This window comes from Anoplopoma fimbria, chromosome 1 (genome assembly GCF_027596085.1).
Source record: "Anoplopoma fimbria isolate UVic2021 breed Golden Eagle Sablefish chromosome 1, Afim_UVic_2022, whole genome shotgun sequence".
Classification (NCBI taxonomy): Eukaryota; Metazoa; Chordata; class Actinopteri; order Perciformes; family Anoplopomatidae; genus Anoplopoma; species Anoplopoma fimbria.
In genome coordinates, this window is record NC_072449.1 from 1,579,828 (window position 1) to 1,592,790 (window position 12,963).

The 12,963-nt window shown below is 42.4% G+C and overlaps 1 protein-coding gene across 1 annotated transcript in view; it reads right to left on the reverse strand.

The window, feature by feature from the left end:
* Positions 1-559: 559 nt before the first annotated feature.
* The window catches only part of shkbp1 (SH3KBP1 binding protein 1), a 13,873-nt gene continuing 1,469 nt past the window's right edge, over positions 560-12,963 (reverse strand). Inside the window, 17 exon segments of the mRNA XM_054601106.1 lie at positions 560-2,928; positions 2,931-3,089; positions 3,092-3,219; positions 3,384-3,486; positions 4,279-4,463; positions 4,698-4,794; positions 5,906-6,061; positions 6,836-7,006; positions 7,732-7,848; positions 7,978-8,065; positions 8,960-9,075; positions 9,182-9,372; positions 10,097-10,187; positions 10,381-10,551; positions 11,344-11,424; positions 11,656-11,788; positions 11,892-11,937. Coding sequence (XP_054457081.1) covers positions 2,480-2,928; positions 2,931-3,089; positions 3,092-3,219; positions 3,384-3,486; positions 4,279-4,463; positions 4,698-4,794; positions 5,906-6,061; positions 6,836-7,006; positions 7,732-7,848; positions 7,978-8,065; positions 8,960-9,075; positions 9,182-9,372; positions 10,097-10,187; positions 10,381-10,551; positions 11,344-11,424; positions 11,656-11,788; positions 11,892-11,937 — 2,482 coding nt within the window. The 3' untranslated portion in view covers positions 560-2,479.

Below are 12,963 nucleotides of genomic sequence, written 5' to 3' on the forward strand. Positions count from 1 at the left end.
GGTCCTCTCACCCGGTCAGAGCTGCTCCCCTCCCCGCCGCCGGCGTCCTGACCTCCGGCCGCCGCGGAGCCTCTCTCCCGGGCTGCACGGCTCCCTCCTCCCGGTCCGGAGGATGCTGAGCTGCGGTGTGCAGAGTGAAGATCCAGACGCACCAGAGAGAAACCCGCATGATGGAGAGCTGGTGGAGATGGGAGAGCTGGTGGAGATCTGGTGGAGATCTGATGGAGATCTGGTGGAGATCAATGCTTTCTATGATCAATCACCCTGATGGTGCAGCATTGTTCTCTGACTCTCTGCAGGACTCAACTTCTTCTGATTCAACCTGAACTCCAGCCTCTGGGTTCACTCTGCTGTCAGCCAATAGGAGCAGAGAACAGCAGCTCCTCTACTACTATTGGCTGAGAGACAAAGAGCCTGAGAGCAGCCAATCAGAACCCAGGGAGGAGGAAAGGAAGCAAGGTGGGAAGTGAGGGAGGTAGGAGTCTTTTTATATATTTTATTCAAACAGTATTCTATAAACTGTAACATTTGGTGATTCGAGCGTTTGGGTCCAAACTTTTCAGAATCAGAATCCGGTTAATTTAAAAAGTCTGTTTTCACAGAAGAGTAAAATACTTTGATGTATTTATGCAGAGACAAAAAACAAAGACAAAATAATTTAAATATAATAAAATCCCATTTAAATTCAGAAATATGTGCAATGTTGAAAAAGAGAGAATGGATGAGCAAGAATATATTAAAGTTAAAGTATATATAGTTAAAGTTCCCGGTACATGCAATGTACATTATTATTTGTTTAATACTCTGATCCTACTTAAGTAAAAGTATTTATTAGTTGATATATTTGTTGTGTAGTACATAGTACACTACCAAGTATTAACTTAGAGTCTTAAAGTCCGTAAACTGAACAAAAACATAAGAATGTGAAAAATACAATGAAACAAATTTAAAATAATATTTTGCCTGTAATTAGTTCCATAAAACAAAGTTATTTCCAGAATATAATCATAAAATATGGAGCCTGTAAAATAGTACATTTTGTTGATTTTGAGAATTAAAGAACCAAAGCGAAACCTGATTGGCTGTGACGGTGGTGCGTTCAGGTTCAGCTCTGTAAAGAAGTGAACGGAGTGAAAACGACATGTTTTTGTTCATCACAGTCACATTCCAATCAAACAAATTAAGAAAATAAAGCTTTGATACAAAGTTTAGCTTTTTTTTTAATAAAAGAATCGTCAGACTGAAGATACAAAAAGGTTAGAAAATGTTCAACTCACAGGAACAAAACATACGACTTTGTTTTTCCTCTGCTGGTTATAAAAAGCTACAAAATCAAAGTTAAAGTTAGTGCAGTTAAAGCTGCATTCATCGTCAATATTCTCTTTTAGCTCCGGTTTGGTCTCCACCTTCATTCATTTCGATCTCTCCACTGTCACACACAGAAATATTAATCATAACTTCTCATTTACAGTTGTTTTTTTATCAGCTGAAGCTCGCTGCCCTGAGGAAGTACTCCATCGTTTACTTTACTTAAAGTAGTAATACTACAGTGTAGAAATACCATGTTACAAGTAAAACTATTGGCATCAATAGTTACTCTGCAGAATAATATATATTATATTATTACATTAATGTGTTCATCCCTTTAAATATGGAAACTCATTTTAATGACTTTATAAACTGATAGTTTGATCTATAAATATTAAATCATCATTATTAGTTGATTAATAATCGGAATTATTGAACTAAAGCTTTCGGATAAATGTAGTAAAAGTAAAATATTAACCTCCGACAACAGTGTACTTAATGGCAGTACTTGAGTAAATGTACTTTAGTTATATAGAATTTCCTCGAATCTTTCTTCTGGTAAAAAAAAGTGAATCATGTCTGAAAATACAAACATTAAACTATAAATACAACATCTGTGTTTGTATTCAAACCGTCCAGTTATGTCAGAACAAATACCATTTAAAGGATAACAACCAGTACAACTGGTACCAGTTAGCTTTAGCCTCATTCTCAGTGTTAGCATTAGCTTAGCTCGCTACAGCTGATAGCATACGGTGATGACCAGAACCAGAACTACACGTGAGCTGTTTTCACATCACACTGATCGGAATTTATTGATATTGTGAGAATATTGATTGGAGCAGCAGTGGAGAGTTTCTGCTGTGTTCAGGTTCATTTTCCCTCCTTACATTCGTTAGTTGGTCAGGAAACAACAACCGGCATGTGGTTACTATGGCAACAGAGCTCTGTTTGACTGCTGATTGGCTGTTCACTCAAACCCGACAGTTAATCAAAACATCTGTCTGCTGAAACAGGAAATACTTGAGAGGAAGTTTTTTAAGTTTTCCCCTCATCTGTTTGTTGATTCTGTGGAGTCTCAGTCTGAACAGCCAATCAGAAGCTGTGTCTGCAGTCTCAGTCTGAACAGCCAATCAGAAGCTGTGTCTGCAGTCTCAGTCTGAACAGCCAATCAGAAGCTGGTCTCGTTCATGTGTGGTTTGGGGCTGGTGGGCGGTCCGGCGGGGGGGCTGTCTGGACTCGGCGGGCTCTCAGGAGAAGCCGGGACGTCATCAGGAGACGCCGTGGCGCCGTGGCGAGGTGAGGCGGGCTCATTAGACCGTGACGGGCTCACGGCTGCAGGGGCGGGGCTTGTTGGGGGAGTGGGTGTGGTCCTGCGGTGCGGCAGAGACGAGGACAGCGGCGACAATGACGAGGACAGGGACGAAGGTGTTCCCGGGGAGTGGCGTGCTCCGGGTGACACGGAGAAGGTGGTCGGGGTCCTGACGCCAAACCTGGCCTCTAACTCGGTGCAGACCGCTAAGCTCCGCCTCATGCCCTCCGACCCCGCCGGGACCCCGAACACAGCGCCCGCCGCCGCCTCTGAACCCTTAGCGAGCTCCTGGCAGCGCTCCACGAAGCTCCCCTCCGAACGGACCCCCACTCCCTGTCTCGGTCCAGGTGTCGGGGGCCGGGGGCTCGGGGTCTGGTTGTGGCCGGGGCGGAGTTGTGGGCGTAGGCGGGGATGGTGAGGGTCGGCGGCCCGCAGAGGGCGGAGTCTCGGAGAGGTTTGGCGAGGGGCACGGGGGCGCAGCCTGCCGGGGGAGGCTGCCGCACAACGAGACGGAAGAACCCGAAGGTCCGCCTCCTCGCGATCCGGCGGCAGAGTGGAGACGCTCCATCCTGAAGACGTCGGTGAGCTGAGAGTGAAGACTGGAGGGGACAGGAAGTCACATGACTCAGCAACAGCAACAACATCATCATCATCATCATCATCATCATCATCATCATCATCATCATCATCATCAGCCTGTGTGCAGACGTTACCTATGTTGACCAGCCTGTGTGCAGACTGTAATGTAATGTAGTGTAATTACCTGCAGGTGGAGGCTCTCGGCGTGCTGTCAGGTGTTCGGGTCAGAGCCAGGTCACACTGGTCCAACAGCTCCAGAAGCTCCTCCTCCGTCGGCCCGCCGAGAGCTGAGAGACAATAACACAGATAAATATCACAATTATTTTATAGAAGACTAAAGACTGATACCTCTGGTTTCATCTTTTACAATCCATCATTATTGTAACTATTTTTATTTATTTTATTATTTTGTATCAACATTAGTATTATTAATATTATCATAATTATTATCAATATTATTCTATATTACTATAATAATAAATAATAATATCAATATTATTATCTGGATTATTCTATTTTATTATAATAATAATGAATACTATTTTATTATTATTATTATTATTATTATTATATTTTATCATAATAATTAATATTATAAATATGATCAGTATCATTATATTTTATTATAATAATAAGTAATATTAGCATCATTATGTTGTTATTATTACTATTAATAATAATAATAATAATACAAGTTCTGTAAAGTATTAAATCTGTCATTAAAAGGTAAAATATTTCCCTCTGAGATGGAGTAGAAGTATAAAGAAGCATGAAATGGAAGTATTCAAGTAAAGTACATCAAGTACTTGTGTAAAGTATTTGAGTAAATGTACTGAAGAGCACAAGCAGCGTTACTGTTTCATGTTCAATGTTTTGTGATTAGAAACTACAAACGTTTTTATTCTTCTAAAAAAACTACTCAAAATTCAGTCATAACCACCATAACAATGAAACAATCGACCAATGAGAGCCCACCTCACTCCCTCGACCAATCACAGAGCTCGCAGCCCGTCACATACAGAGAATCACTCAGCTGTTTGTCCTCTGCGGTGAACGATAAAGTTTGTTTTGACTCTGACCTCTGATGTCGACCTTGCCGGCGATCTCCATGGCGGTGGTCAGGTCCCACATCTGGATGCTGCCGTTGCCATGGCCACTGAAGAGGTAGCGGCGGGGCCGGGAGCCGATGCGACTCGAACCCTCGCACTCGTGGACCATGAACGCCGTGATGGAGGTGCTGTCCACGGAGCGCACCTCACACACCCTGACACACACACACACACACAGTTTAACATCTGTTCATCTGCGTTTCAATGCAGCCAAATTCACAATGTTGTTGTTTTAATAATAACAGTGGTACACACACTCTCACACACACACACACACACACACACACACACACACACACACACACACACACACACACACACACACACACACACACACACACACACACACACACACACACACACACACACACACACACACACACACACACCTCTTCCCGTTGGACGACAGCCTCACGTAGAGTTTATCGGTGTCCGGTACGACTCTCTGGATGAACACTTGCTGGTCGTCTCTCTCTCCGTACGGACCTGAAACCAACACAACACACAGTCACCATCTGACCCCTGTGACCTTTGACCCCTGTGACCTTTGACCCCTGTGACCTCCACAGAAACATACATCGGCCCAATCCCGATGTCCCCCCCACAAAGGCCTTAAACCCTGAACCCTTAGGGACTTAACCTACGTCTCCTGTGAAACGGTCGAGTGTGAGGGCTTGAATATGTAAATACGAACGGGACTCGTATCACGTTACCATGACAACGTCATAACATGTTTTGTATTTATTTTATACTTTTTACTCCCTCATTTAAACGTCTTCCAGGTTCTTTCCTAACAAGATGAGATTGTCTAATAATCTATTTACCGGTTTCTTTTTACCTCCTCCAGGCTTCCACTGGTTACCCTGCTTCTAAACGTCATCACGCTATGAATTGTGGGTAAATCCCTCAGACAAAGCTTGCAGAAATGCAGACTTATAGAGGTTCCATAAAGGACTCAAGATGTCAGAGAGAGACTCAAACTCTTGACGGTCTGACAGAAGGACAGAACTTAAACCCTGAGGAGGTTTATGTTACTCCACCACACTCACATGAAGCTGCACCAGTGTGACCTCTGCTGGACAACGGCAGCATTACAGCAGAGACCAGCTGGTAAAAAACATTTATACGTACATTAAACATAAAACGTATCATCTCACTTCTCTCTGCTCTCTTTGTCTCCTGAAGGACAGCTCTGGTTTTATTTAGAGGACTTTCTCTGAGACATTTTCCCGTCTTTTGTGAAGGAAAAACGTTAAATGAAACCTTTGACTGCTGAAATTGGCTCAGACATCCTGAGCATGTATCTGGAATCACATAGCTGGTAACCGTGGTTACGATAATTCTCTTAAATAAATAGATTTTATTTGGTAACAGCTACTAATATTATTTTTTTTTATCTCATTCATTCATTGAATAACGACGTTAGATAGTCGGAGTAAAGCTGCTATTATTACTACTACTACTACTATTATATACTACTACTATATACTACTAATAACTAACTAAAACTAAAACAAACCAAAACAGGAAACTCCACAATTTAGATATTTGAGACAAAACCTTTGACCTTTGACCCCTGAGTGGTTGAGTGTGTTACCTATCTCCGTGCCGGCGCTGCAGCCTCCGTGTCCGTCCACGTCGTCCAGGCTGAGGATCTTGAAGGAGGTGAGCGGCGTTGACCCCGGTTGGGTGGAGATCATCCCTCTGAACCGGGTCACCGTCCAGGTCCGCACGTGGTTGTTGTCGGCACAAACTGACGGGAGATACGAGCAACTTCAGAAACACCAAGAGAAGATCATAACAGAGACCAGGTGTCTCTATGACTCGTACCTGAGACCAGGTGTCTCTATGACTCGTACCTGAGACCAGGTGTCTCTGGGACTCGTACCTGAGATGAGGTGTCTCTATGACTCCTACCTGAGATGAGGTGTCTCTATGACTCCTACCTGAGATGAGGTGTCTCTATGACTCCTACCTGAGATGAGGTGTCTCTATGACTCCTACCTGAGACCAGGTGTCTCTATGACTCCTACCTGAGATGAGGTGTCTCTATGACTCCTACCTGAGATGAGGTGTCTCTATGACTCCTACCTGAGATGAGGTGTCTCTATGACTCCTACCTGAGATGAGGTGTGACTCCTACCTGAGATGAGGTGTCTCTATGACTCCTACCTGAGATGAGGTGTCTCTATGACTCCTACCTGAGACCAGGTGTCTCTATGACTCCTACCTGAGATGAGGTGTCTCTATGACTCCTACCTGAGATGAGGTGTCTCTCTCTGAGATGACTCCTACCTGAGACCAGGTGTCTCTATGACTCCTACCTGAGATGAGGTGTCTCTATGACTCCTACCTGAGATGAGGTGTCTCTATGACTCCTACCTGAGACCAGGTGTCTCTGGGACTCCTACCTGAGATGAGGTGTCTCTGGGACTCCTACCTGAGATGAGGTGTCTCTGGGACTCCTACCTGAGATGAGGTGTCTCTGGGACTCCTACCTGAGACCAGGTGTCTCTGGGACTCCTACCTGAGATGAGGTGTTTCTCTGACAGCATGATCTTGGTGACGGGGCTGCGGTGGACGGAGAAGGTCTGGAAGAGCTGCGGTCCGGATCCGACTGTCTCCGGATGCTGAACGATGACTCGGACCGACCCGGAGCTGGTCCCGTACGCGATCTCGATCCAGTTCCCGCTGTCACCTGATCACAGGACCAGAACATTACAGGCCCAAAGTTAATCACTGATGTTACAGGTCGGTTTGAGCATGGATCATTTCAGTAGTAGTAGTAGTAGTAATAGTAATAATAATAATAGTAATAATAGTAGTAGTAGTAATAATAGTAATAGTAGTAGTAGTAATAATAGTAGTAGTAATAGTAGTAGTAGTAGTAGTAGTAGTAGTAGTAATAATAGTAGTAGTAGTAGTAGTAGTAGTAGTAATAGTAGTAGTAGTAGTAGTAGTAGTAATAGTAGTAATAATAGTAGTAATAGTAGTAGTAGTAGTAGTAGTAGTAGTAGTAGTAGTAATAGTAGTAGTAGTAGTAGTAGTAGTAGTAGTAGTAATAGTAGTAGTAGTAGTAATAGTAGTAGTAGTAGTAGTAGTAGTAATAGTAGTAGTAGTAGTAGTAGTAGTAGTAATAGTAGTAGTAGTAGTAGTAGTAGTAGTAGTAGTAGTAGTAGTAGTAGTAGTAGTAGTAGTAGTAGTAGTAGTAGTAGTAGTAGTAGTAGTAGTAGTAGTAGTAGTAGTAGTAGTAGTAAGTAGTAGTAATAGTAGTAATAGTAGTAATAGTAGTAGTAGTAGTAGTAGTAGTAGTAGTATAGTAGTAGTAGCAGTAGTAGTAATAGTAGTAGTAGTAGTAGTAGTAGTAGTAGTAGTAGTAGCATAACATGCAGCAGTATTTTAAAGATTATCATAGTTCCGTACTAGTTTTTGGAGTGAGGTAGACGCTGAGAGCAGTGATGGCGTCTTCAGTCGGGTCTCTGTACAGCTCCGTCACCAGCAGATCATTATCCTTCATCCTCAGAGGAAACTTTTGCACATCTGACAAACAAACAAACAAACAAACAAACAAACAAACAAACAAACAAACAAACAGACAAAGATCTCAGCTCAGACGTGTCCCAGTTTCATTGGTTCACACACAGATACCCAGCAGGTACGGGGACTCACCGATGTAGTAGATGGACCCGTTGTTGCAGCCCAGGATGAGGAAGGAGCCGGCGGTGTCGTAGCTGCTGATGGGAACTACGTCCTGATTCTGCAAACAGTCCACAGAGAACAACAAACAGTAGTAGTGATTATTACAGAAGTAGATGCTGCTGATATTCCTCATTTTATATAGTTCAGTTTACCAACATGGACACAAAGAAAATCCCCAGATGCTGCAGAAACTGAGCTCAAACACACACAGAAGCAAAACCAGAAATACCTGATAAAACTCAGTTTCCATTCAATTGTCAAGTGAATTTAGGGTGGGCTTTTGAAATGTCTGAAAGATTCTATAAAGTGAAGTCAAAGCTTCACGTGTTAAAGCTGCATTCTCTCTCCTGTCCATCAGGGGGCGACTCCTCTGGTTGTATAGAAGTCTATGAGAAAATGACTCTACTTCTCTCTTGATTTATTCCCTCAGTAAACATTGTAAACATGAGTTTATGGTCTCAATCTCTAGTTTCAAGTCTTCTTCAATACAGCATGATGTTCATTTAGTAAATGATGCTCCATTTAGAGTCAAACAGACCATAAAGCAGGGGATGCTTTAGGGCGGGGCTACACACTGATTGACAGGTCTCTACAGCTTTTCTGATGCAATACTTGTAAAATGAGCATAAAAATATGTTTACTACGCAGCTGCTGTTTCACAGTTTTCTATAACTTGTTGTTTCTTTTAGAGTCTTTGTCCTTCACATTCAGATTACATGAAAGAAAAATCTTTGTTCTCCAGGAGAAACCAGGTGTCTCGGATCCTCTTGTTTACTTGACTGCATATAATTGGGAGACTGGGATTCAAAGTCAAATATAAAGTTGATGATGTAAATTAAAACATGCATCTCTTCACAACAGTAATGTGACTGTAAGCAGTTAATTAATGCACAATGAAATGATGACAGCCTCAGTGACCTCAGGGTCGACCCTTATCTTTTTCTCCACCCACCTGCCAGTGTTTGGTGACGGCGTTCCAAACCCCGACCTTCCCCGTGTGGCTGGTGGCGATCAGCTGGTTACCAACGAAGAAGAGAGCCTCCACGGGAACGTTCAGACTGAAGACGCCTACAGGAAGGAAAGATACAAAGTTTTTATTCTTGTAACTCAGTGTTTCAGGTTCAAGTGTGAATTTGTCTGGGTGCCTTTAAACCTTTATCTATACATTTCTCACCGATCTCGTTGCCGTTGCCGTCGGGACAGATGGCCCACAGGATGATCTCCGTCCCCGAGGCGACGGCCACCATCTTGTCGTTGTCTCCCAGAGAGCCGGCCATCACTTTGGCGTTCAGAGCGACTCTGTCGATCACCCAGTCCAGACGGGGAGACGTGAAGACCTGCTGCCACCCGGTGGACTCCTTCACCCTGAGGGAGGGAGGGAGAGGGAGGGAGGGAGGGAGAGAGACAGGGAGGGAGGGAGAGAGACAGGGAGGAGACAGGGAGGGAGACAGAGAGACAGGGAGGGAGACAGGGAGGGAGGGAGGGAGGGAGACAGGGAGGGAGAGGGAGGGAGAGGGAGAGGGAGACAGGGAGGGAGACAGGGAGGGAGACAGGGAGGGAGGGAGACAGGGAGGGAGACAGGGAGAGAGAGAGACAGGGAGGGAGACAGGGAGAGAGAGAGACAGAAAGAGAGACCTTCAGGGTTTTTTGGCCCAGATCCGAGTGGAGAATCTTCCATTCTGATCCGATACTTATATTTATTTAAATGTTGATAAAATACATTTCTGATATCTTATGTTTCACAAGCTTTCAAATACTGAAGGTCCTGGTTCAGAACTATGAAGCTGATCAGATAAAAGTTATTGATTCTGCTTTAAATTAAGTTCATCTGTGACTCCAGAAATTGCCGTGAAGTGATCTGTTAGAGAGAGAAGAGGTCTCACTCTGTTGGAACTACAGAAACTCTCACACTGCTCTCAGTGTTTTGAGTGTTTTTTTTTCCTGTAACAGTTTGTATTATTCGTATCAAGTTCAAATACATTTCATTAAGGGAGAAAAACTACACAAAGAAACTCTCTAAAGCATAATCTGCATATTCTGTGTATTAATACTCTCTAAGTGTATTCCTGTAGCGTGTTTCTGTAGTTACCTGTAGCAGACGACAAACTGTGCGTAGGCCACAGCGATCCAGTTGTGATGACCACAGATGATCCGAACCATGCCGGTGTCTGATAACACACCTACACACACACACACATTAGAACCCTGCCTGAATTCCACCTTTAAGAAACAAACATGTTACTTCAGAGTGTGTGATGATGGAGCTGCTGATATAATGTGAACAGTGTTTCTACTGTGTGTGTGTGTGTGTGTGTGTGTGTGTGTGTGTGTGTGTGTGTGTGTGTGTGTGTGTGTGTGTGTGTGTCTCTCTACCTCCAGGCGTCCTCTCCTCGGTGCTGGCTCTGCCTAGGATCCCAGAGTTCCCCAGGTTTGGCGGCATGGTGTTGCTGCGTCGGACCGGCGCTCTCTCCGCGGGCGCCACCCGGCCCACCATGAACTGTGACCCCGCCACGCTGTGACGGTTACGCCGCTTCGCCGGGTACACTGGGAGGAGGAGACAGGAAGTCAAGGACACGGAGGGTGAGACAGAAATAAGATGGAAAGTGTTTCCTTTCTTATGGCTCACAAAGATCCATTAGAGACTTTTTTGAAGATGATTAAAGGCCACATAAAATGACATTTATTATCTGTTTTATAATCATAAGATGTATCATCTCACTTCTCTCTGCTAATGATCAAAACTAGTGAAGATAATATTACCCAGAGTTTTTTACCAAAATGCATGAATTTAAAGACATTTATGTCACATTTTTGCAGCATTATATAAAAATAACTTAATATGGTTTATGAATCATTAAACATGACCTGGACCTGCCTTAGCAACTGGAAATAGATGACTGAATTAAAGATGAATTACAAAAATACAGATAAATAAAAGATGAATTACCCCCCCAAAAAAAGATTTAAAAAATAACTATATAATAAATAAAAAAGTATAGATGAATTAAAGATGAATGAATGAAAGTAATTTTATTTAAGGTTTAAATTTTTTGTTTAAAGTTACAGGTCAGGAACAATAGTTTTTTATATTCTAATTTTTGGGTTAAAAAAAACCAAAAATATTTTAAAAACTAACCACCAGAATATAGAAAATATTTAAGAAAGCTAGGAAAAGTTATTTGCCGAAAAAAAGAATTATAATAATCATTCGTTCAATGTTAAACTTCATTTTATTTGTCATATCTTCAGTTACATGGTACATGGAATAAACACACTGTGAATATTATTAATATAATATATTCATATATATGAAACACGGGCTGACGGGTGGAGTACCTGGTGGAGGCAGGTAGCCGTTGAACAGCACGTTTCCACAGGAGGACCGGTCCAGCTCGTCACACAGCTGCAGCTTACGCACTGAAGAGGAAACACCATCAGCCGTTTATTAGACATCACAACAGAGAACAGATCAATAGTTAGCGATCAGGTATATGGAATACAGTGAGGGGACATTTAAGTGATTGTAGAACACTAAAGCTGGCGACTGTTCAGGTTCAGAACAGATACTCAGGTTGTCTTAAAGGGGCTGTAAAAACCCAGTGATGCCTTCACTGTCACCCCTCCAGACACTCTGACTGTGCGTCTCACCCAGCGGCGTGATGCCGTAGAACTCGGCCTCGTGCATGAGCATGTGCACGTTGATGGAGCGGGGGTGCAGCTCTTTGGTCCGCAGGAAGTTGAGGATGGTGGCGAACAGAGAGGGGTCTCTGTCGATGAAGATCTGAAAAACACCAACACACACACACACAGTTATTACTACACACACACACACACACAGAACACACACACAGACACGCAAAAACAAACAGATCTGCTGAACTCACAGCTCCAGTTTCATCCTTCAGAGTCGAGATCCGACCGCTCAGAAGACTGAAACAGAGACACGGAGAACAGTTTATTGAGAACAAAAAATAACTTTAATTTTGCATTTAATGTATTTGTGAAATGAAAAGAAGTTAAGATAAGATAAGATAATCCTTTATTAGGCCCACAGAGGGGAGATTTGCAGGATTACAGCAGCAGAGAGGAGTGCAAACAAGAGACATAAGTGAAACACAAGATCAAAACAAGTATTATAAATAAGTAATAACACAGTAAAGAATAATAAATAAGTTTAATAATAAACTTTAAAAATCCACAATAACTAAAATATTATATAAACAGACAGAATAATTTTTATATTGCACAGATTTATATAGTCAGTTTTTTGTAAACTGATGTAAATTAATCTAGATAGGCACTGTGAAAACATTCTGACAAGAACATTGTGGGAGATTTGACTTAATTTGAGAACATTTTGTCGCATTGATTAAACAAACGAGGTTTGATGTTAATCATGTTGACAAAGAGAGAGAGGAACAACATCCTTTGAATTTTTCATTGTATTTTCTGGTGCTGGTTTATTTTCTGAAAGATTTCATACTCGTAAATACCATCATGATATTTTTAATTTTCCCATTTATCCCCATGTCTTTTACGTTTTCATAGTATTGGTTCCAGTTTCCATATCTGTCTGCTTCAAACCCAAACAATCTGACTTCATCACACATGTTCATGCTGAGAATCAAGGTCATAAAGCCGGTGGGTGAATAACTGCTGTTGCTTTGTAGACAAACATAATGCACATATTTTTAATGAAGGTTGGAGTTTGGTGTTGCCTTGTTTATGGACAACCACTCATACCTTTAAGGACAAATCGCTGAGAGACACTTTTAACTTCGGCAAACATAAAATAACACAAGCAGCTATTGGTACAAAACGTTTCCTTATTTCCAAAGTATTCCTCTGACAAAACAACACTCACACTGCTCTATGTTCAATCCTTAAAAGTGAACATCTCGACTTTAAGAGATGTTTAAGTGGAGTTTGATTTACACAGACACATCTTCATCATTT